The sequence below is a fragment of the Squalius cephalus genome, assembly GCF_949319135.1.
Source record: "Squalius cephalus genome assembly, chromosome: 3".
Lineage (NCBI taxonomy): Eukaryota > Metazoa > Chordata > Actinopteri > Cypriniformes > Leuciscidae > Squalius > Squalius cephalus.
This window is the reverse complement of record NC_137124.1, coordinates 18,302,585-18,327,932: the sequence shown is the minus strand read 5'-3', so window position 1 is coordinate 18,327,932 and position 25,348 is coordinate 18,302,585. Positions and strand designations below refer to the sequence as shown.

General features: G+C 37.5%; 2 protein-coding genes across 3 annotated transcripts; both read left to right on the top strand.

The window, feature by feature from the left end:
* The first annotated feature begins 1,703 nt into the window (after positions 1-1,703).
* On the top strand, positions 1,704-4,639 carry her8a (hairy-related 8a). Its single transcript, XM_079867402.1, has 4 exons — positions 1,704-1,905; positions 2,664-2,759; positions 2,907-2,985; positions 3,485-4,639. The coding sequence occupies exons 1-4, from the start codon at positions 1,843-1,845 to the stop codon at positions 3,952-3,954; spliced, it is 708 nt and encodes a 235-aa protein (XP_079723528.1). The 5' UTR covers positions 1,704-1,842; the 3' UTR covers positions 3,955-4,639.
* A 5,584-nt stretch (positions 4,640-10,223) lies between these two features.
* On the top strand, positions 10,224-23,857 carry gal3st4 (galactose-3-O-sulfotransferase 4). Of its 2 annotated transcripts, none has more exons than XM_079866322.1 (4): positions 10,224-10,531; positions 20,162-20,272; positions 21,066-21,375; positions 21,822-23,857. In XM_079866322.1, exons 2-4 carry the CDS (start codon positions 20,166-20,168, stop codon positions 22,809-22,811), a joined length of 1,407 nt encoding a protein of 468 aa, XP_079722448.1. In that variant the 5' UTR covers positions 10,224-10,531; positions 20,162-20,165; the 3' UTR covers positions 22,812-23,857. The 2 variants fall into 2 exon arrangements, with proteins under 2 accessions (XP_079722448.1, XP_079722447.1); XM_079866321.1 differs by lacking the exon at positions 10,224-10,531 and adding an exon at positions 19,257-19,546.
* Positions 23,858-25,348: the final 1,491 nt, after the last annotated feature.

Genomic DNA, 25,348 nt, shown 5'->3' with positions numbered 1-25,348 from the left:
AAAGAGTGATTCATTTGTGAATAGGCTTTATGCCCAGCTCCACTACTTCCTGAACTTCAGCCAGCTCCTTTGTTTCCTGTCTGCCATTATTGGACAAACTGATTAATCCAGGTGTGCCTGACCTCAGTAACAATAATCAGACACACCTGGATTAATCAGTTTGTCCAATAATGGCAGACAGGAAACAAAGGAGCTGGCTGAAGTTCAGGAAGTAGTGGAGCTGGGCATAAGGCCTATTGAGCATCGCTCAAGCCCAGAAAAAAGATACATATTGCACTTACGCATTTAACAACACATATTGCATTAAAATAAAGTAACGAGAGGAACGTCGCCCAACGTAACGAAGTAAAAGTAGCCTACAGTTTTTTCATTAGAAATGTACTCGAGTAAAAGTAATAAGTACCCACATTCAAATCTACTCTTAAAAGTACAATTTTTCCAAAAAAATACTCAAGTAAATGTAACGAAGTAAATGTAGGCTACTTCGTTACTACCATGGTTACTACCCAACTCTGGGCTTACATGGTGCAATTTATGTTGCAAACCTCAAAATGTGGGTTGCTGTGAAAAACCTATAAGAAAATCCACAATACGAGTGTTTAATGGTTTCGTGAGCCATTGAAACCAAAGTTGAATAAACCGATTTGTCTTTAAAAATTGACGTGTAGCCTAGGCTACAGCTGATTCATATTTTTTTTTCATGTATATTTTAAATGTGAGGCTATTTCTATTCATTTCTAGGGTGTACATTTTTACTGCATCCCCCCCGTTCACAAGCAAACAAACCTTCTTATAGGCTACTACTAATGTTTAATTTTACACGTGGTTTCCTGGTTGGTGACAGCAAACTGTCAATTAATCACAACCAATTCTCATATTTAATCGAATCAGTCTTTCTGTGGGCACTGTGTTTTTCTGGGCTCCTGAAGAGTTTAAGATGGCCATTAGGGATTTGGCACCCTGTCTATTATTCCGTTGACTGTGGGTCATTATGGCCGGACAACAGCAGAAAAAGAGATCTTGGCGTGCCTCAGTGGAGTGTGCCCGTCCCGTAGGTGAAAATAACAATGGCGAAGGCCTGAAGGGGTAGAGCAGAGGGGATGGGTCGCGCGCTGTGGAGGAAGGGGTGGGGAACTAGGAGATAATAGTAGTTCTCCCTCTGTGAAAACACTTAAAAACTAAGATTTCTTTGCTATTGTTGCTCGTTACCATCCTCCAACCTTTACCATCCAGTCTGTCTTTGTTGGGGTAGCGGATACCCCATTCTTGTTTTTGTTTACATATTGAATAGCATTGCATCTAAAATTCAACAGTGAAATATATGTTTTTAAATGCAACGTGATTCATTTAATGTCCTTACCTATATACCAGGTTAAAGGACAGAATTTAACAGGATAATAAACAATTGTATGCATCCACAGACAGGTGCATCCTTACTAATATCAGTTTTAATTTTAGTGTTTCATACTGTGAGAGCCACTTTCATTTTTTTCTTCTTCTGTTTAGTCAAATGCGTGTTCTGAAAGTGAGTCACTTGTGAAATCAAACTTTTGAACTCTGTGCTTTATCTCAGCGCTTCGCACTATGCGTGGAACGTGGGATTCGTTCTATTTAATAGGCCGAACCCGAGACTGTGGGAAATTGTGCAGCAAAAAGCACCCATGTATTGTCATGGTAATTTCGGTGGGTGGAGGTTTGAGGGGGAGTGCGAGTACATGTTAAACGAGGTTAAGTGAGCTTGTTTAGTTCCTAGTTTTATCAAGCCTACGCCACCGCAAACATTCCGAAATAGTCGTGGGAAAGCGAAAAAGTTTTCTTGTTTTTAACTAGAAGTGCAGAATAATGACGGCCTCCAATATCGGCAATGGCCCGGAGAAGAGTTTCAACGCAAAAGAAGAGCGAAAGGTATGTGACGATTTTGTGTTGTTTATGCAACTATGTCAAAATATGTACTCATTTGTTCATGGGGGATACAAGTAAAAAGCGTTTAAATAACTGAACATAAAATAGGGACATATTTCTATTTAATAGACCTTACAGAGCAGCTTTAAAAAGTTGCACAAATTCCAGACATGCTGTTTGAGAGTCCTCTGGTAATTTTATATAGAAGGAAACATAAGACCTAAATGTCAGAAATAGCAGTAGCACTTACTAAATGGGCTATTTCATAAAACAATTAGGCCTAGATTGTTTTGCAAATCTAAACATTGTTCAGTTAGTATCTAACTTTTAGATGTTGAGTAGTTCCTTATGAATATGTAAACCTTATACTTGAAAAGAAATTGCAATTGGCATGTTTTTTTTTTTTTTTTTTTTTTTTTTTTTGTCATGCAGTCTTCTTAAAATGATTTGCTCTGATTGGCTCAAATCAGTTGATACATTTCAAGTAGGCTACAGCTGTAAGAGTTTGACAGTGATCAAGTATTGGATCTTAAATAACTACTGACATGACTGAGTAACTTAGTCAAGACTTTACAGTAGTTTTGTTAAATAATCACATTTAATGAACTCATCTGAGAATGTTTCACACTTCAGACATGCACCTTACAGAATTGGCATGTGTATTGTGAGACTTGCTTTGTCAAATTGGTAGTGAATTAATCCCTTGAGGATGTCTAATGAATATTTCATACACACTAAAACCAGCTTGTTTATAATTTTAGCTGCGGAAACCCTTGATAGAGAAAAGACGCAGAGAGAGGATAAACTCAAGCCTTGAGCAACTAAAGGGTATAATGGTGGATGCCTACAATTTGGATGTAAGTGACCCAAATAAATATCATTAAATATAAACACTCTTTATATTTTAAATCTATTTGCACCAATATAATTCAAATCATTTTAATGCATTTATAATAATAAAAAAAAAAATGAAATAAATACATTTAAATGCACTTTTCCCACAGCAATCTAAATTGGAGAAGGCTGATGTTCTTGAGATAACAGTTCAGCACATGGAGAACCTTCAAAGAGGTCACGGACCAGGTTAGGCAGACTTTCTGGGCTAAAACCATTGTAGCAACCCTGTACATTTTAAGTTAATATTATTTCAAACATATAAACAAACTCTACTGATCTTTAAGGGGAAATGTATGATTGTTTACATTTAAAAAAATTCTATATATCATATTATTGAAGTATACAACTATATTATTTCCCCGATTGATTTCAATGTACATGTATTAGAATAATTGTTAACATTTAGTTTTAAAAGTATGGTAAAAGATCTATAAATAAGATCAGGTGCTTAATCTATATGTAAATCTATGTGTGTACTGATGATGATTCGAGGGCAGTAAATGTTTTGCCTTTGCACTGTGCACTTTTTTTTTTGTTGGTGTGCACTGAGCACTTTCGTATTTTTATTGCCTCTGAATAAAGACTTTAGACAATTCTTTTTCTCAAAGGAAACTGTGTGCAGGATTTTATTATGATTACATGGGGTAAAATCACTCCCATGCTTCTATTTTGCTTTGATTTTCAGGTGGTAGTCACGGTCCAGGCACTGGGTTTGAGTCTCGACAAAGATACGGTAGCGGGTACATTCAATGCATGCATGAGGTGCACAACCTGCTCCTGAGCTGCCCTGGGATGGACAAGACTCTGGGTGCACGTCTGCTTAACCACTTGCTGAAATCTCTTCCCCATATCAGCACTGAGGCTGGTAGCACAAGTTCTGTTGGCACCCCGAGCCCTGTTCCCCTGTCCCCGACCCATTCCCCTCTAAACCTGCCTTCCTTACAGGCTCACCCTCTCCATCTGCACACCCCTCCATCCCCTCCATCTCCTTCCCCTCCCTCCAGTCCCACTCACTCGCCAAGAGTCCCACTGATCAGAGAGAGACCCCGAGAACAGCCCTCTCCCCCCAGCTCTCCTTCCTCTCAGTCTCCAGCACAATCGGCCCTTCCCCCTTTCTTTCTAGGGGCCGATCCTTCCATGTGGAGGCCCTGGTGAATGACTCCAGCACCACCCCCCCCCCCCTGCACCCCCCCCCCCCCCATTTGCCCTCCCCTTGCCCTTCCTGGCCTGCCCTCTTCTACCTAATAGTTTCCATTACATTTGATCTCTTGAGAGGTTGTAGTGCTTTCCACTCAGAGGGGTGCGTCATATTGGGTTACAAAGTCCCATTGGGTTGTGTGGTATCATTTAAAGCACTATGCTGCATGCTTAGAAGCAAATTATGTTATGTGCATGCTTTTAGGGTATGATCATAAATGACACCAAAGCTGCCCTCATTGACTGTATATACTAGTATTGCTGCATTACTACTTATAGGCAAAGGTTAGATTACCTTACTTTGGTTTTAATTTTTTTAACAATGATATTTTTACTAGCTGGGTTTTAGATGTGGTGTATTTTGTACATGTAGTAAAAGGGGTTTGTTGAAATTATGCATATTTCTCTACCTTAAATGCAAAACACTGATAGTGACTCAGAAAGAGTAGAATGGACAAGATCATTTGTGAAAAATACTCCATCCTTGTATATTACAAGAAGTGAGGAGTCTGACTAGTACCTCATATTGAAGCAGTTAAAACTGATTTCCTTTATGAAAAATCAGAACTGTGTATTGTTTTTGTACTCTCAAATTATGATTATGATAAAGGTGATTTTAAAATAATAAAATAGATGATCAGTTTGTGTGTGTGTGTGTGTTTTAATATATAAATATATGTTTAACACCTTGTATATCTGGCTGTTAAACCAGTGACAAACAAAAACTGTTAGAATTTACAATTTTTATTTTTACTTTTACAAACAGCATCACAGGCATTTACTTCTAAATGAATGTACTCAAATTACAATATTTTGTACATCCCATTGTATTTTCACTTATTATGCCAGTCATTTTACCTTAAACAATTTGATCTACTACATCTTATATATTGTAACTTGCTTTCCATTCAATACACTGTGTAAATATGAAAAATTAGAACACTTTTTCGGCTAACTTCTATGGTATTTTTTTCCTATATGGAAGTAAGTGTCTGGTTACCAACATTCTTCAAAAATATCTTATTTTGTGTTCAACAGAAGAAAAAACAGGTTTGGAGGGTGAGTTAATGATGACGGAACTTTCATTTTTGGGTGAACTACCCTTTAGGCAAACTATATTCGTCCTATAATGTGAGAAAATGGTGCAATTAAAACAGCCTCTAGATGTCACTATTTACTAGTAACATGCTATGTCACACAGCCACCTCATATGTTAAAATAATTAAGATAACTGCCCCTTACTGGATTATCACCCATCCCTTGACTGTTACCTACAACTAAAGATAATATCTATAAAACATATTTATTTCTCTATTAAACATATGAAGACTTCAGATGCAAAAGCCTCTAAGTCCGTCTAAACTTTTTGTTTAATATTAACATTTTTATCAGGCTCGATCCTATGTGTAGGTTTCTACCCGGCATTTCTGAGGGGGCTGAGGCTGGAATTTAGTGAGTTTGAAGTGAAAGTATTTGATGAACGTCTCTATGTGCGGAGACGGTGAGCATTCACTCAATATTATTATCTCATTTTTGACAGAGGTGGCTTTTAGAGGCTTTTGCATAGGATGTCTTCATATATTTAGCGTAGTGGGGGAAAACGCCCCCTTTAAGGACTGTAATTTTTCTAAACAAAAGTTTTTGTCTAGAATAGTTATGTTTTTAGTGACAGTGACATAAATTATAAACCAAGTATGAAAAATGTTCAAAGTTTTCATGTTATTATACTTAATTTAATTTGTACCAAGCATGCGTTTTGCCACAGGTGGGGTAAAATGCCCCCACTCTGACAAAGCAATTTGCTTTATACATTTACAGCAAAATCAGAGTACAAGTAAGCTAGTTTTAGCTTAAATTTTAAAAGACAAGCCAAAATAACAGTAGATAAATATAAATATTTAATAATGAACCATGCTGAAAATCATCAGCCTATTTGAAAAATATTGTTAGCTGATGCCAACTGGCTAGCTAACTAGCTGATGCTAACTTGAGGTAATTTAAAAAATATAAGTCAAAACATTTGTATTCAACCACCTAGTTAGATTACATGTAATGTAAACAATGGATGTGATGTTTAGAACATTGTTACAGTAATTATGATAGTGAGAAGTGAGTTTTACCCCACAAACTACCCTTACGAAAAAGAAGTATAGCCTACTTCAAGTTCATTTTATTAAGTATACTTAAGTAATGTTCAAGTATATATTTTAAGTATACTTTATGTAGTAAGTATACTAATATCAACTTGTAGTAAACTTGTAAGTGTACTATTTCAATACTGCTTGGGACTAAATTGGCCCACTTTTAGTATATAAAAGTATACGTTTAAGTGTACTTTAAGTGTAACAGTAGTAAACTGTAAGTACACAACTAGGTTTCTCATTTGTAATGCATCTGTACTACAAGTGTACTTAAGTATACTAGTAGTTTACTATTTTAATAGAAGTAGTACATTTTTTAGTTTATGAAAGTACACACTGAAGTGTACTCTCAGTAAACTACTAGTTTAGTAGTTTATACTGCAAGTATACTTGTAAGTTTTCTTTAAGTGAACATAACATTATACTTACAGTTTACTATTTATATATTATTTTTGCACTTGCAATATAGGCCTACTACTATGTTGAAATGTAGATATTTTTATACTTGAAAAATACCTTTAACTGTACTTTAATTTTAAAAAACATTTTATTAGCTTCATGCATCCTATTTTATCAACACTTGAATGTCGGTGAGTTTCATAAAGAAAGGCAACATTTTAAAACAAAAAATTAGAGAAAATCACATTTTTGTCAAAGACTACGCCTTGATCAGATTCAGAACGATGATCAAAACACAGATGGAGTAGATCGAGTCCAACACCCCCAAAGCTTCACATTCGTTTTCTCGTCATGGGTTCGACATTTCATTTGGTAACATTAAGCAGTTTTGATTTACATGCAGTTTAATGTTTGATGATCACGTTATTTTACATTTGTGTAAACAATCTTATATCACTTGTTTCAGCTTCTCCTCCTGTGTTTTGATCCGGAGATTCTGTACTAGATGTGTCATATAGCGCCCCCTACCGTATAACAGTGAAACCATGGATAGCTGGAAAATTCAGTCAATGGTGGGGAAAAGTAGAATTAGAGTAAATTCCTATACACTACCAGTGGACTAGCCTACACAAAAATTCAGATACGCAGAATTAAAAATATATCTGTTCTATATCAATATTCTAATCAATATTTTCAAACAATGTAAGTTTCATAAGACTGTATGTGAAAAACTATGTAAAAAAAGAAAGTATATTTAATAGGCTACTCGATCAAAATAGTTAACACAATACACAACCACAAGCCAAGTATACTTTGCATACTTAATTATAGCCTACTTTTAAGTATATCTCAATCAAAAGATTGAGTTCAAGTACAGGCCAAATATACTTGGACTTTTCTCTCAGTATAAGTCAAGTACACATAAGTGTATACAGGTGCTGGTCATAAAATTAGAATATCATCAAAAAGTTGATTTATTTCAAGAATTCAACTTAACAGGTGAAACTAATATATTATATAGACTCATTACATGCAAGGTGAGATATTTCAAGCCTTTATTTGTTATAATTTTGATGATTATGGCTTACAGCTTATGAAACCCACGAAATCAAAATCCCAGAAAATTAGAATATTACATGAAATCACACAGTAATTACACAATGATACCATGGTCATTGAACCAGGTTTTGGTTCTTTTGGCAGTGTGGGCAGGTGCAAATCCTGCTGGAAAATGGAGTCAGCATCTCCATAAAGCTTGTCTGCTGAAGGAAGCATGAAGTGCTCTGGAAATGTCCTGGTGGACGGCTGCGTTGAGTGGACAACACAGTGGACCAACACCAGCCGATGACATGGCTCCCCAAACCAACACAGACTGTGGAAACTTCACACTGGACTTCAAGCATCTTGGATTGTGTGCCTCTCCATTCTTCCTCTAGACTCTGGGACCTTGGTTTCCAAATGAGATGCAAAATTTGCTCTCATCAGAAAAGAGGACTTTGGTCCACTGTGCTTTATTAAATCCAGAGTCAACGCAGCCGTCTACCAGGACATGTTCAGAGCACTTCATGCTTCCTTCATTTTCCAGCAGGATTTGCACCTGCCCACACTGCCAAAAGAACCAAAACCTGGTTCAATGACCATGGTATCACTGTGTAATTACTGTGTGATTTCATGTAATATTCTAATTTTCTGGGATTTTGATTTCGTGGGTTTCATAAGCTGTAAGCCATAATCATCAAAATTATAACAAATAAAGGCTTGCAATATCTCACTTTGCATGTAATGAGTCTATATAATATATTAGTTTCACCTGTTAAGTTGAATTCTTGAAATAAATCAACTTTTTGATGATATTCTAATTTTATGACCAGCACCTGTATTTCTGAGAAGCACATAAAGTATATTTCTGAGAAGTATATAAAATGTAGACTGAAAGTATACTTTCTTATTTTTAGTTTAAAAGAAGTATACTAATAGAACACTTGAATAAACTTCTTTTTCGGAAGGGTAGGTTTGAAAAAACAAATAGTCAAGGGGGCGTCCCCCCCATCCCCCCATCCCCCCCCCCCCATCCCCCCATCCCCCCCCATCCCCCCATCCCCCCCCCATCCCCCCATCCCCCCCCCCCCCACTTCCCTAAAGTGTGATTTAAGCAGGTTTTGGATTCCAGTAGGCATTGGACGCATATTTAAGTGATGTTGTAGACCTATAGCTGGATGTCAATCATTAATCTGATGCCGCATTAATAGGCTATATATATTCAAAAAAACTTTTTTTTTACTGGAAATTAAATAAATAGGCTAAATAATAATAATAATCATAAAATCTGGTAACCATGTAATGAAAATTTGATGTAGGACTATAGGCCTACAAGAAAAGAATTGACAGTATCCTACTATCTCTCAATGCCACGTTTTACATTCCTGAAAATGAAAAAAGGATCCATATGTTCAAGACGTGAGTCACAATTGCGAGAATGGAAAACAGGCATTTTTTCTTGTCATCGTCAATCATCACAAAATGACAATATAATTTTAGATGCAATGAGTTAGGGTTCCAGCTGTTTCTCCAAACATGTGGTTCATTAGGTCCACCGGTGTGTTTGGACACGTCCTTTACAGAGTGATCTGCACCCACTCTTGTTCACCATGCATCCAGGTGGCAACTGACCATTTCAACAAGACAAAACAGGACTGGGATGGCCAACATTTATCTTCTAATGGCCCCTTTGTTGACAGAACAATGTTGCTAAGTTTTGCTTATAAAGACTTTCATCTTTTTGTCTTTAAGCTTGTGAGGCCCACATACTCAAAACATTGGCCAAGCATTATTCATATCCAAATTACTGAAAAGACTGGGTTTCAGTGACCAGGCTCAGTCTGATTTCAGACGGTGAAAACTGTGAGCCTTGTGATCCCCAGATTCCCCTTGAGGTTCATTATTCAGTATCAGCTGGCGGAGCAAGAGCTCAGAGATGAATGGGGCTTTTGTTTGGCTTTGGATGTATGTGAGCGAAACAGATGGGGGTCGCATAGTTTGGGTGTACAGTGACACATAAAACCTTGGAGTTGTCAGTTCTTCAGTGTCATAAGCAACAGATAACACATTTATTCCACATTTACTGACTTTAAAAAGTATGGCAAAAAGAAACATGTAAGGCCTTTTGATACCAATTTACATGACTTTAGAATGAATTCAAAGAAAACAGAATTTTGAACATTTAAAATGATTTGTCACATAACAGGTCAATTTAAAATGAACTAGTGAGGGTAAAATGTGATTAAGCTTTATGGAGATATTGACAAGATACTGTACATACACTTCCTAACTTAACTCAAAAATAATAAAATAATAGCTACGTAATGCATGAATTTTAACTTGAAATTTTACACAAATTTGTAATAGAATTTTAGGTCTTTAATTATTTTTCTTATTTTAAACGTTTAATTATAATTTTTTATTTTAAACGTTCTTTAATGTGTCATTAAAGAACATTTATTTTCATAAGTATTGACATGGAAGATTTCATTATGGACTCAATTAATGAATAAATGATTGTTCTAAGTCACTTTTATGTCTGCAGTGTTGCAACAAAAGCACTGAAATGTATATGGTATTAAGATGTTGCAGCAGACAGGATAAAGTTACACTCTCCCTACGGAGTGAAGAGAGCGCGCCGCGCGTGCACGCACAGAGAGCTAGACAGACGGGGATACAGTAATGGATGGGGGTTGGGACAGATGGATTGTCTTAGCAGGCAGACGCGAGGAACTTCTTAAACACGTTTAATATAGTTTGAAGGACAGTCAACTATCTCAGCGTGGTGAGCTGTTTATCAACACAAAACTTTGTTGCATTTGGTGCCAGTTGGTGGATAACGGGAAGACTTGATTCACAGGGAATGCTGGAGTGCCTCGCGAACTAACATTTCTCTGCTCTTGGAGTAAAGGAACAGCCACAAATTTGCACTGACGCCTCTTTGAGACACAATTTGGGTAAGTAGACCTGATAATATATACAAACAAATACTAATGACAGTCTAAGGGTGCATTTCCAACTTCAGCGTCGTCCAGTTTCTTATATTAAAATATCTGAATCTGACCGCACCTACTGATAGCCTACTGATAATTATTTTCTGGAAACCATTTGCCCTGCGATTAAGTTTTACACTTTATTCTCTCTTCTGTATAGTCAGACTACTTTTTAGTCACTTTTATACTTTATTTAGGCCAATTCTACTTTTGTCCTGAATACGTGTCGGGTCAACATCTAATGACATATCCACCCTAAAGCGCTTTTCCGTTGCTATAGTCATCCCGGGTAAATAAGTAGATTATTCGGCTATGGGGTCGATTAGTGAAGGTAAGCTTGTTTAGCAGCTGCTAAATTTCTTGAAGGGTTTCTTTGGTCTCATGTGAATGGCCTGTGGAACAAGGTTGGACCGTTGTCCACTCTCCAATTTTCCACACACATGCAACTTTCTGCAAAGGACCAACTGTTGTCTTGTTCTGAAGTTTCACTAAGGGATTACCTTTCTCACACACAGCATAAAGGGATAGTGAATCCTCCAAAAGTGCTGTCATTACTCATTCACCCTCATGTTTTTCTAAACCTGACTGATTGACTTTCTTGGTTTTTGGAAGAATATCCTGGTCACTTTTTCATTATAAAAATGAATTATTATGACTGAAGCTGTCAAGCTCTGAAATGATGAAAACAATAACAACAACAACAACAAAAAACACCTTATAAAAGTGACCCATATGGCTTATGTGCGATATATAACCGACTAAAATGAAAATGATCTAGCTCTCATTGGCACACTGAGAGAAGCATGTTGAGTTATTTTGAGTTGAATCTTTTTGCTGCATTGGTTGTTATAGTTCACAAAACTGGTCTGAATGGTTTGTTCCTGAATTGGACTGATCTGTGAAAAGAAGCAGCAATTAAAGACTGCTGTATCTTATGGTTTTTGATGTTATCTGTATTCTAAAATGTATTGTTCTAGTCCAGGATTCTGGATGGAAAGAGGTGCACCAAATATTTCCCAGATGAACTGAAATGTTCATTTGGATGATTATGTTTCACTGTTTTATCACTGGTTCAATATTACCTGTGTTTTGTTTCTTGAACAGAAAACATGGACGGACACTTTTCAGGAACCATCAGTTTTAATTTATGCCTTTAGGCATGCATGTAAAAAAGGACTACTGGTACCTAAAGTTTACATAAATCAGTAAGCCAGCCTGTAGAACACTTAAAAATGGGTCGCACCTCTGTTCTGATTGGATCCTAGACAGCAAGGAAAAAGTACTGTATAATCATGTATAGGACAGCAAAGTAAATACATGTATCAAGTTTTAAAAGGGAAGAGAAAACGCTTCACTTACCTTTTGTTGTTGACGTCAAAGGCTGTGCATCAGTAGCCAATTTAGGTAAATGCCAACATGGTCAGGTTGCGTGACATGCCCTCATCCTCGAAAAGCCATGAACAAAACAAAACAAAAGCTAAAATGACCCATACTAAATTAAATATGGGTTCACTTTCAGCTAGGATCAAATGTTTTGTGCAGTGAAATATTTGATGCAGAGAGAATGAAACCATTAAAGTTAAGAGGCATTTAGAAACCAAACACTCAAACTGTAAGATATCTGAAAAAGTAAATTAAAAAACAATAATTATGCATAAATTCCAACTATGCATTTCAATTTAATGAATTTTTGTTACATTTTGTTATGTTTGCCCAATAATTATTTTCGTATTGTTTGTCTTGCATGCAAAATTTTGCATTTAAAGGTTTCAACTAGAGCCAGAAAGACATTCATCACCATATACAGTCACCTTCATTACTTTTATGCACATAATTCAAGCTAGTCATCTTATCATGAGATTCTAACCTACCTACTAACCTACTATCCAAACTATGCAGTTGGATAGCAAAGGGGAAGTGACTATGTGTGAAGTGTCAACAGTCAGAACCATGCTTGGTTTACAAATTTTCCATTCAGACAGTTGATAATCATATGTGAGATAAAGGTTCTTTATTGACATTGATTGTTCAATAAACAACTTTTAACATAGGCTACATGGAATCTTTTGATTGAATAAATGGTACTTTATAGTGGAAAAGGTTCTTTAGATTATTAAAATGTTCTTTGCACAAAGAAAAAAAGTTCTTTTAAGAACTGCTTGCTGAAAAGTTCTCTGGGGCACCTGTGGCTTCTATGGTTCTATGGCATTGCTGTGAAACTTTTGTATCAATACTGTTCCTTAGCAACATACTACAAGGCACTGTTCCAGCAATTACCATACTGTAAGCTGCTTTAGAAAAAGCTGCTAAAGCTGCTAAATGGCAACTAATTGCATTAAGTCATCCACAAATCCAATTGTGCATCCAATATTTTTACACAAAGATGTCCAGCATGTTTACATTTACTTATAACAAAATGGATTAAGAACATTAATATCGCCAATGAAGTAAAAAAATAAATAAATAAATAAATAAATAAACAACACGAGGTAAAATCCAGGAAACCAGATGCAGGAAATCTAAACCTGACGTCTACCTTATTGAAATTCATACAGTGAATTTGCGTATATATGTCCTTTTGACTGTTGTTAAAGGAGTAGTTCACTTTAAAATGAAAATAAGCCCATGATTTACTCACCCTCAAGCCATCCTAGTTGTATAGGCTACACTTGGCTTGAGGGTGAGTAAATCGTGGGCTAATTTTCATTTTAAAGTGAGCTACTTCACTAAAGGTGAAATTTACCTTAGGCAAAGAGCTGTTGTAAATCAGGTAATACAGGTGCTCGACTAATGAGCATTTCACCTTTACCGTTGTGGGGACACAATAAAATAATGTGTAAAAAACAAAAGCACTGATGTTGTAAGTAAAGTGCATGCTGTGACATAGGGCTGCACAATATATCGAAATTATCGAAATATCACAAATGTATATATCGCGATATGCATATGCACAGGTACCGCGATATGCATATGCAGGTACCGCGATATGCACAGGTCATGAACAAAAGAGAAAATCAAAATCAAAAGAAACCTTTTGTAGCTTTAATAAGAATCAGTATATATTTAATTCATACAGTGAAAACTAAGCAGTGTTTTATTTTTACATTTGATTATTCAGTTTATGTTGTTAAATAAACCTAATGTAGGCCTAAATCCTAAACCCCGTGGTTTACACTGATGTTAAAACAACACTTCTTATGCTACAGTAAAACACTGCTGTTCACTTTCAGAAGTTGTAGGGATGTTTTCTTGTCACAAAAAGAATGTGAAACAAGTATGTAGGTCATATAATTTTAAAAATATTTTAAAGATAATTTGTTTATTTTACACACTTTAAGCATTATCGAATATTGCATTATTTAATGAGATATCGCATATCGCATTTTTCTTCAATATTGTGCAGCCCTACTGTGACAAAACAGAATCCTTTCCCTCAACAAAATCCGATCACAAGCGGTCACAGGAGACATACAAGGTGTAAATGGCCATCTGCCTCAACTGACCACTTGTGGTCAGGGCCTCAAAAATAACAGTTTTGTTTAGAAGCTTTTGGAGCTGCTTACTTGGATATGCTTCCAGGATTATTGAGTGAGTGTTAATTATGACCGCCGCTAGCGTAGCTAGCGAAAGCGGTCATATAGGGATTGTCAAATGTTTTTTTTTTTTTTTTTTCCGTCATCTACTGAATTTTTCGTCAACGATACCAGGGACACCGAAACACCGGGGAACATGAAATTTGGTGGGCATGTAGCCCCACTAGACTTTTACGGAAAAATTTTGTTTGGTCCCCGGGGGCCACTCCCCCCCCGCGCTGGGCCCCCCCAAACCCCAAAAATTCAGTTTTTCCTAAATAACTACCTGAACCGTGGCACCGAGGATGAAGAAATTTTTATGGTATGTTGCTCTTAAGGGCCCACATCAACCTAGCCCATAATCACTCATTTGTGATTTGCGCCCCTCCCATAAAAAATGAAAATGCAATATTATTCTGCTTTAATCGCCCCTATCTTCAGTTGAGATGTTCAGAACTGCACCATATTTCATGTGTATGATTAACTTGACATCCTCTGGGGGTATGCTAAGTTTCGTAGAATTTCATCCATGGGGGGGTATAAAATAAATTCATTTATGTGCACATTTAGTGACTGTACACTCATCGGCCTGTAGATGGTGGTGTTGAGCGAAGGGTTGCTGGTTTAGGATGATACTGTCACTAGGTTGCCAACTGTCCCGAATTAGGCGGGACGTCCCGTATTTTGGGCCTAATTTATTTGTCCCGTGTGTGACCTCCCGTGTCCCGTTTTTTGACAAGCTGATAAACCACTGACTGATACAACAGCAACAGCAGCAGTGCTGACCACGACACTTGAGAATGATCACCGACACCTGTCATCATCCAATCACAGCTTTTTTTAATCACTGTTTTGAGACAAATCATTGTTTGATTTGCGAACATCCTCTGCCGTCTGGTCGCTTCCGCTTCAAGCCGGACTCGTCTCGCGCTAACGGTAATTTCCTTTCACTGTCCACGTTTTGATTTCGGCTAATCAATTTTGGCGAATGCAAACAACGTGATTATTGTTCATGAGTCTAACATCCAGCCACGCAAGAAAACATGTAATCTACCTGAGGGAATAATATGCTCAAAAAACATTTCTGATTATTATTAATGTTTTAAAGCTTTTAGAAAGTAAATAGAAAGCTTTTGTAACATTATCTTAACTGTCACTTTTGATTAATGTAATGCATCCTTGCTGAATAAAAGTAGGCATTTACTTTCTTTATTTTTTTTCCCCAAAAAATAATCTTACTAACCCCAAACTTTTGAACTGTAAGCCTAGTGTATAATGTTAAAAAAGCTTTCTATTTTAGATAAATGCTGTTATTTTGAACTATGGTTTGTTTGTAATGTGACTTTTTTCATGTATGACATTAAAATTATTTTTAGAATTAAATACATAAATAGGTTAAGCAATACAAATGTGTTTATGTCTGATAACCTTTTAAACACAAACTTAACTGCAGACACTGAAATGACGTACACTGTGTGATACAGTACAAATATTTTGAGTGTCCCTCATTTTCCTATAAATAACCACGATTGTCCCGCATTTTCCTTTTCTGAAGTTGGCAACCCTAACTGTCACACACACACATGCAGGAATACAAACAAACGCAAGCATGCACACACACTGACATCCACACGCACAGACACACACCCATACACACACATACAAATCCACATGCACAGACACACACACACACACAAACACACACGCGCACACACATGTACGCACGCATACATACACGCACAGACACACAGACACACACATACACAAACACACACATACACACACACACACACACACACACACAGACAGACATGCACATACTACTACTTTTTTTAAGTATATACATAAACACGCAATACAGCCAAATTGCTCCACGTCATTTATTTTTGTGGAAAGCCAGTGCAGGCCTGAGCGGCGGTCATATTTTGTACCGCCATGCGGTACATCTAGTTGGTTCTATTTTGAGCTATTTGTCATCCCGAGAATCCCTGAAGCAGTTTTGCAGTTTTATTAGATTTCATCCGGTGAGCGGGTGTTAGTTAATTACATCTTTAGAGGACATGCCAGTGTTTTCTGCACTGCTATTCAGCATCTCTTTGTTGCATTGTCCTCACTCTAGGCAACACTGAACACAGTGGAACACTGCAATCCATGATGTCCGATTCCGATTTGAATAATTTCATCTGCATAAACTCTTTCTCTTTCTTATAATCAACTGCAAGCTTACAGTTTTCCCTTTAACAACAGGCAAATGGTTCATATGAAATTTTCAACAAGGACTCATTTCACTGTATGAATTTCAATAAGGTAGACGTCTGGTTTAGATTTCCTGCATCTGGTTTCCTGGATTTTACATCTTTTTACCTCACTGGCGATATTAATGTTCTTAATCCATGAGTAACCCACTTCTAGCCAATAACCTTGAATTTGGTTACATGTCGTTTTTGCCAAAATAACTTGCGAGATGTATGATACTCCATCATGTAAGCAAAGTCAACAGTGATTAAAAGGTGTTTGGTTTCATTTCTTTGTATATAATACAGTACATGTGGTTTTTTGAAAAATTACTTTGCCACCATTAAAAAAATATGTTTTATATCAGTGGTTCCCAAACTCTGGTACGTGACAGAGGGGGAACGCGAACAACATGCTGAGTAAAAACGGGAAAATGGACTTAAAATACGTGACATCCAATCAATTAGGCTACCTCATCTTTTTTGGTCAAAACTGACTGCATCCACACAAGCAGCGTGCATATGATGTAGATATGGTTGTGTGCATAGTATGCTGCATTAGCAAATCGTGCTACATTACTGCCATTCTATGTACCTTTGTAAAAGTGGGGATTTAGCACTTACTAGCATGAAGAACAAATATAAACACAGAGAGTGCATAGAGATCAATTTAAGACAAATCTGCGATTCAAAAATAACACCCTGTGTGAGTGCCTATATGAGCAAGAATGCATTTTTTCCCCAGAATATCCACATGACTGCAAAAGTGACATTGATTGCATACAACAGTTCAACAAACGAAAAGGTAATATTAAGTGACGTACATTTTAAACAGTATTGTCAATATTGTTTGCTCTATTTTGCAACGAAATAATAGTTCCAATGAAAGCAACAGCAGAACTGTTTCAATGACCCATTCATAAATACAGCCACTTGCTTCGTAACTGAATGAATGAATGAATGACCCGAAGACTCACTCATTAAGACTTAGACTAAGCGACTAAGTGGCATTTTTTATGCCATTGTAATTGCATTCAATGTAAATGCTCTGAGCAGCATTAAACAATGTAAATACATCAAGATGCAGCTTGTGCCAGTGGAAAGATGACTTTTGTTGATACTGATTTCATTTGATTGAAATTATTGATTTAGTTTAATTCATTGCTTTATTTACTATATTAATAATTAAATTAATGACATTTTCAGAATTTGACAAAACATTAATTAAAAGCCTACATTTAATTGGGTTAGAAAAACCTTGCCTTTATAAAGGTAAAAAATGCACCTAAAACATGGGAACCACTGTTCTATATAATACAGATGTGTGTATGAATAAAATTCGGCCATTCTACATTCACCATGTTGTCACTGTCATGTGACTTGCATCAGTGGCCGCCTTCAATGGGTGCTTCTCAATCAGAAGGCTGCGTCCTAAGGCTGCATGTCTCGGTTGCCACACCATCAAACTCCGTCAAATGTCTCAATTGAGAGGATCCTTTAAAGACCGCCTTCGTTTCATGTCCTTCATGTGTTTTGAAGGATGCATCAAGAGTGTCCTTCGAGTCCCCCAATCACCCACAATCCTTTGCACACATTGCAATTTAAAAAAAAAAAAAAAAAAAAAAAAAAAAGAGCAAAAGATGAAAGCTTGTCCAATTTCACTACATAATGCAAGACAAAAATTATTTTGTAGTTAAAGGTATTATGTTTTCTTTTGTTTTGTTGTAAATTAATCACATAATGTTAAACCATGCATAATGTAAACCACAGATTGTTGTCATTACCTGTGCTGCGGTATTTTTCTAATTATAATTTGAATAGTATTTTCGCGTCATGACCGTTCATAATTCTGTCAGCCCTGCGCCCATATGCAAATAATTTTTAACGGGCCCCATCGGTTGAAATTGCATTCCGGGTTCCACATCATGCTGCATATAATCCAATCTGCCGCAGGCACATATGCATGCTGTGCATTCCCAGCATACCCAGACGCTACGCCACTGGATGTAGACATGCACACTTAATGCTGGAGGACTCTAGCCTACAAGCCTCCGCAGGACTAGGAAGGACACAGCCTCATAGGAACCACCCTTCTGTTTGAGAAGCACTACGTCATTCACAAATCAGTGGCATCATGATAGTAACGTGCCATTGAATGCACACTACCGAATCTCAATGGAAGAATTAGGTGATTCGGTACTTTTCGCCTACTGTTTTATGAATACTATGAATTCAGACATATTACTCGGCTCAAATAATGTTTTTCACATACCTACCTGCATGGAAGTAGGCATATTCACAAGTCTAGACTTGGCAAAAGGTCAGGTCTTGATGTGTTTAAAACTAGCTACTTTACATAAAGAGTTAATTTTATGCAAAATAATAGTTTATCTAACACAGGGATGGATGGGCAATGTCGGCTCTGGATTGCTGCATCTGTCCTGCTCCAAACCTAGTCAAACACATCTGAACAGGCTTATCAATGTCTTTACGGTTAGTAAGGCTATACAGGTGATTTTTTTATTTTTTTTTTATTTTTTATTTTTTAAATCAGGGTTGGAGGAGCTAAACTCTGCATGACAGGGGCACCCCAGGACCTATGTTGCCCATCGCTGATCTAATATGCAACAAAATAAAATAAAAAAACATTCCATGTGTGCCTCTAATGCTCTAAAAATGTAATAAAACATCGGAGAGTACCGTATTCGTGGCTATCTTTCTAACGATGGATGTGCCGTTTACTTATGTGCTCCGCTTGCAATAATAATGTCTGCGCTTATCGTTCCAGCAAATCTGGATTTGTGCTTGTAAGCAAAGACTAAGAGCAGGTCTGACGTCAGACATCGACTCGCATAGCAGCAGACCGGTCCCTAAACACCGCCCACACTCTCCCAAAACACAAAGCAGTCCCTTTTCTCTGTCTTAACCTGTCGAGAAACTAAAGCGAAGCGCATGCATGCACGTCAAGCAAACGGGAAATTTAACGCACTTGACGGCAATCGTGCAGGCGCTCTGTTGTCGGACCATATACGCACGGATGGAGCACTTGCATTACACAGACGTCGTCGGGCGGATTTGAAAGGCATCGGCCGAGATGCACCGAGGCTATTGCCAAGCGCCGATCTATAGTGATACCGGCCGGGTTTTATTATGGCTTTCAGACGGTCAGCTCGGTAAGTGCATCAGGCTTAGACTGTTAGGCGCAATCTGTGTTTTATGACAGAGGCAGTCTGTCTTTGTCCAAACGAATTCTGCAACATCCTTTTAAACAAGACGAGTCAAGCGTATGGAAAAGGCCAATTTTCGCATCTATTCTCTCCCGCAGCCTGTTTAAAGCCCTCCTCTACACCCGTTTTCATGCAAATATAATATAGTTTGCAATGAAGCATTGGACAAAAGTCTGTTCTCTTTGATCTAATCCTGAGTGGGAGAGAGTCTAGGATGCAGATAGCGACATGAGGCATGGACAAGAGTTTTAAAAAGCAGCCTTTAAGCTTTTTGTATGTGTTAACTATATGTGGATTTGACCTGACAACAGATACACCTGCCTGTTTGTCTCCGTTTTTTCTGTCATATTGAATGACTCCTCACTTCTCTGGTATAATGTCTCTTTTGTGTTTCAAATCACGGCTTGTCCTTTCTAACTCATTCCATTCTTCGCATAGTCACGTTCTTCCCTTTTATTGTACCTTTTTTTATCATTTGATACTTTATTATTGAACATTTCACTCTCCTTCTGCGCTGCACAGTATCACAGTCGAGGCTAACAGTTCTCCTCTTGGTCACAGGAGAATGCGGTGGCTGGGATGTTATCGGCTGGGGCCCATATGGAAAGCACTCCTGGTATTTGTTGTCATCGCTTTTGCTGGGCAACTTCTGGGAGTCATTTTCAACAAGAGGTAAGAAAATGTTCCCATTTCTATTTTCATTCCTTCTCAAATATTTCTTCTTGTTTACTGTACTCTATATACAGGATTTGCTTAAATACATAGTATTGTCATTTAACACTCAAGTGTTAAGAAACAATGTTGCTTAAATGTTTCTGGATTATTTACTGTAGCAAAATAACTAAATTAAAAGAATCATCTGTGACATGTTGCTAAAGGCTCTTCTGAGAAGGAAATTAATTTCCTTGTTTACCCCCCTCCCCCCCAAAAAAGAGAGAAAATGCTGTCATCAGTTGCTTATTCTCATGTCGTTTCAAACCTGCATGACTTTTTCTTCTGTTGAACATAAAAGAAGACATTTTATAAAGTCATACAGGTTCGAATGGCATGAAGGTAAACAATGACAAACTTTTTATTTTTCATCAAATGCTATTTAGCCAGTCAAGAGTAGTGTAATTATTCTTCTGTATGGTATCTTATTATGTAATTTATTCTACTAATATATAATGTGCCTTTTGGTACAAATAAGTGATTATGCATTCCACATTCTCAGAGTATCTCTCAATTCATTATTTGTGGCTAATCTATTCTCACTTGTTCATTTTGAAGTGTTTATTCTCTACTTTCTTAATCACTTTATCTCAGTTATCTCTCTTGTGTAATTATCTGTAACCTGACAGGCCTGTCTGCCTTGTTTAATTTATTTTCTTAGTATTTCTTAGTAGGCTATATTGAGTAGAACGGGAGATTAATTTTCGTTCTTGTTATAATTTTTATGTCATAATTTGTTCTTTCTTTCCATTAGCTGGATGCAGCCAGAGAGGCCTCACTCCCTCTACTCTTTTCCCTCTGACAATTCCCAAGGGGACTCTCTGGGGTCTTGTCAGCCCCACATACACATCATGTTCCTGAAGACTCACAAGACAGCAAGCAGCACCGTTCTCAATTTGCTCTATCGCTTTGGAGAGGAGCGGGGCCTTAAATTTGCCCTGCCCGTGGGGTACCAATTTGGCTACCCGCTGCCCTTTATCGCCCAGAGGGTGAAAGGATACAGAGGCCCTCACGTGGCAGAATTTGACATTATGGGAAATCACATGCGTTTCAACAAACCAGAGGTACAGCACATTTTCTGCTGGCATTTTCTCGGACAGATCTGTTGCAATCACACTCTGTTCATACATATTTAATCAAATTAATTAGCCGTCCAAGCAATGAAACCAATTTGATTCCTTAGTATTAATATTGTTTTTCTGGCCTAAAACTGTTTGGGCATCAAAGACCTTTCTTTCTGATACTATGTTTTCATTAATAATAAATACCACATAATCATTCAAATTCTTTTGATTGGTGCTAGCAGATGTTAGATACTAATTAATTAGCTAATTGCAGATTCAAACTACTTTTAAAGCATGTTTATTTTCTTCTAGTCCAGAATCTGGACTTTCTGATCAGGAAAAACTGTAGAAATATCCTCTTCTATAACCCTTTATATTTGAGTTCAGTTACATGATTGAAAATAATCCTATTTGGAATGTTATTCTCTTTTTCACTTTTGTTACAGGTTGAGAAGGTCATGCCAGCTGACACCTTCTATTTCTCCATCCTTCGAGAACCTTTGGCGCTAGCTGAATCCTCCTATGCCTACTATAAAAACGTTGCCCCTGCCTTCAGGCGTGCAAAAGGACTTGGAGATTTTGCAGACAACCCCTATAAGTACTACGACCCCAGACTCCGAAACAACCATTATGCCCGCAACCTGATGTGGTTTGACTTTGGTCTGGATCATACCTCTAACTTCAGCCTAGCGCTAGTCAAGCGCGGTGTGGCAGCAGTGCGTCGGAACTTCAAGCTCATCCTTCTCTCAGAGTATTTTGACCAATCTATGGTGCTGCTGCGCCACGCTCTGTGCTGGCCACTAGATGCTGTGGTTTCTTTTAGCCTAAACGCCAGGCAGCAAGTGCCCAGTGGAAGGTCAGGATGGGTGGTCAAGGCAGCTCCAGCCCCTTTGGCTTTAACAGACAAGCAAAAATCAAAATTACGTGAGTGGAATGCGCTGGACTGGCACCTTTACCAAGCTTTCAATCTCACTTTTTGGCAGGAAGTAGAGCGCTTTGGGCGTAGTCGGATGGAGACTGAGGTGGCCTTGCTTAGGACCAAAAGGGAGATTCTCACTCGAATTTGCTTACGCGACGGCGGCCGTCCCATAGAAGCCAGTCGTATCCGAGACAAGACCATCCGCCCTTTCCAGAGTGGATTAGTGAAGATCTTAGGTTATGAGTTGCAGTCGGGACTGGACAACGCCACGTGGGAAGCTTGCCTACGCATGATCAGGCCTGAAATTCAGTACAAAGATTTGCTGGATCTTCGGCAATTCCCGCGAACGCAGCAACCCCCAGTCGCTGGAGGGCTTCCAATAAGGAGGGAGTCCTCAAAACTCAGGACTGAAGACCATGGGGGAAGGAGGTTTATGGAAAAGGACTGGGATGGGACCATTCTGTTTCGGAATCAATCATTAGATCATCAGGTTGATTCAAAAGTAAGATTTAGATAGTGAGCTAGTTGCACCTTTTTTGCCTCAAGGTCAGTAGTTCTGACCCATTTTGGCTCCACGGGCCTCTGTGCTGCACTACTAGAGGAGAAAGGGATATCCAAGACATACAACACACCACTTTTTCATCGACTCTTCCTCCTCATCTTACCCTTCTACACTCTATTTTATACAACAGTAAGTGTCGGAGTGAAGAGGTACTTTGCAGTGGCTGGAGTGATATAATGGTACAAACATGCCAGATGGTGGCTAAGTTAATAAGCTCACTGTTGGTGAGTTTGATATTAAGAATAAGTGAGAATGCTGCTTCCCTGTCCATGCCGAGCCATGGAATGGTACAAAAACGCAACATAGCAGTATACATGTCATGTAAGTGGTTGCAGTATTTCGAACATACTGTTTAACCCACTCTTAAACAGATGAAGTATCTTTGGTACATAGCGTTCAAAAGTTTGAGTTAGTATGATTTTTTTTTAAAGAAATTAATACTTTATTCAGCTGGGATGCATTCAATTGATCAGAAGTGACATTAAAGGGGTGGTTGATTATGATTTCACTTTTCTAACTTTAGTTAGTGTGTAATGTTGCTGTTTGAGCATAAACAACATCTGCAAAGTTACAACGCTCAAAGTTCAAAGCAAAGGAAGATATTTGCTTTTAAAGAAATCGTTTTTTACGGACTACAACAAAAGGCTGGTAGGGACTTCCTGAGATTCCTCCGGGGTTAGTAACAAAATTTACATAAACCCCACCCCCAGAACACACAGTCCATGTTGAGAAGAGGAATAGTTGTTGTAGTACATTTGTGAGTCTGCTCAAGCTATCGCATCCGTCTTTTCACATGCAATATAGTACGTAACACAAATGCAATAGCACGTCTCTCTGTAGGCATCTTACAACAGTTCCCTCACAAGCGATTTTATAGATTATCATGATAACAGAATATGCTAATCAAAGACTTGAAGATAGTTAACTCCACATCAGCAACATAAATTCATCAACTAACCATTCAGAAACGTCCTGTTGCATTCTACATGTTGTCACTTCTTCTTGAGTATCTCCATCATTGTCCAACTCCAGTTTAAACATAAAAGGCAGAACAGTTTCTGACATTTTAGTGCTTGTCTGCGTGAGGTAATCGGAGCTGCTAACACACACAAGCTCTTGAAGCTCCGCCCTCTGTGCCGGGAGCAGCAGGTCATTTGCATTTAAAGGGACACACAACTACACGTTTTTGCTCACCTTCAAAAAGGGACAATTTTAACATGCTGTAAAAAATATTTTGAGATAAAACTTCACATAAACACTCTGGGGGACATCAGAGACTTATTTTACATCTTGTGAAAAGGGGCATTATACCACCCCTTTAAAGCCATTTATAATGTTACAAAAGATTTCTATTTCAAGTAAATGCTGTTCATTTTTGAACTTTGTATTCATCAAAGAATCCTGAAAATGTATCTCGTTTTCCACAAAAAAATTTGTTAAAATATATAACATTGATAATAATTAGCTTATTTATTGGAGCTTTCTTGAGCTCCAAATCAGCATATTAGAATGATTTCTGAAGGATCATGTGACACTGAAGACTGGAGTAATGATGCTGAAATAGAAAACAGAAAATTGTAAGAATATTTTACAATATTACTGTTTTTACTGTATTTTTGATTAAATAAATGGTGAGCATAAGAGACTTCTTTAAAAAAAAAAAAAAAAAAAAAAAAACCTTCCCAAGCTTTTGAAAATGAACATCCAGTATCACTACCAAAAAAGTAGGCTTTTGCATCCATTGAAATAGCAATTCGATTAGGGAAATGCAAAAAAAATATGGATATCCATTTGCTGTATGAAGAAATTCCACAAAAGTGGATTCACAGTCCCTTCATTGTCTGGCACACATTAGAGTGGCTTGAATTTAATTTTATATCCATTTATATGGGTATTTTTTCAACAGGAATCCCGACAGTGTTTTTTAATTGAATATAATTGCAAACGTTTGTTTTATATGCCTCACATTCAGTTTTAAAATCTGGGAACTGAGAGAAGACACAAAAGCAGGCTTGCAATAGTTCGATTTTCAGTGAAACATTATAAGCTATCATGAGTCCCATGGGTCTGGGAGAACAAAATCTCCAGTTTTTAACACTGTGAAATAATTATGACCATTCATAGAGGGCAAAATGGGCTGTAGATTTGTATTTATCAACCTCATTGATTGGCTAATGCACTTCCTGTAACAGTCTGTTTACCTCTTGATGTTTGCTAGAGTTTGATATTTTCTGCAGTTTTATTTTGAGGTTTTGAGTAAAAAAAAAAAATGATGGTGAATGTTTTATTAGCATGATAAATGCTGTAATTTCTGAGGCCTGTCATAGACACTTTAATGACCAGAAAATACTCCTCCTGAAATTCCAAAACTCAATGGTTATTTTGCCTTACTATTAGTACCTTTGTGAAGCAGTGCTTTAATATCAAAGCTTGCTGTATTTATTATGCTTTTGTATAAATTTCTCTGTGTATCTACTGCATTTATACTCTCA

Bases quoted from the DNA above. Each gene is read 5' to 3' on its own strand.
- gal3st4 (XM_079866321.1), top strand. From the start codon at position 19,524: ATGGCTTTCAGACGGTCAGCTCG. The intron at 19,547-20,161 runs GTAAGTGCATCA...TCTTGGTCACAG, and splicing joins GCTTTCAGACGGTCAGCTCG to GAGAATGCGGTGGCTGGGAT. The intron at 20,273-21,065 runs GTAAGAAAATGT...TCTTTCCATTAG, and splicing joins GGAGTCATTTTCAACAAGAG to CTGGATGCAGCCAGAGAGGC.
- her8a (XM_079867402.1), top strand. From the start codon at position 1,843: ATGACGGCCTCCAATATCGGCAATGGCCCGGAGAAGAGTTTCAACGCA. The intron at 1,906-2,663 runs GTATGTGACGAT...TTATAATTTTAG, and splicing joins ACGCAAAAGAAGAGCGAAAG to CTGCGGAAACCCTTGATAGA. The intron at 2,986-3,484 runs GTTAGGCAGACT...TTTGATTTTCAG, and splicing joins TCAAAGAGGTCACGGACCAG to GTGGTAGTCACGGTCCAGGC.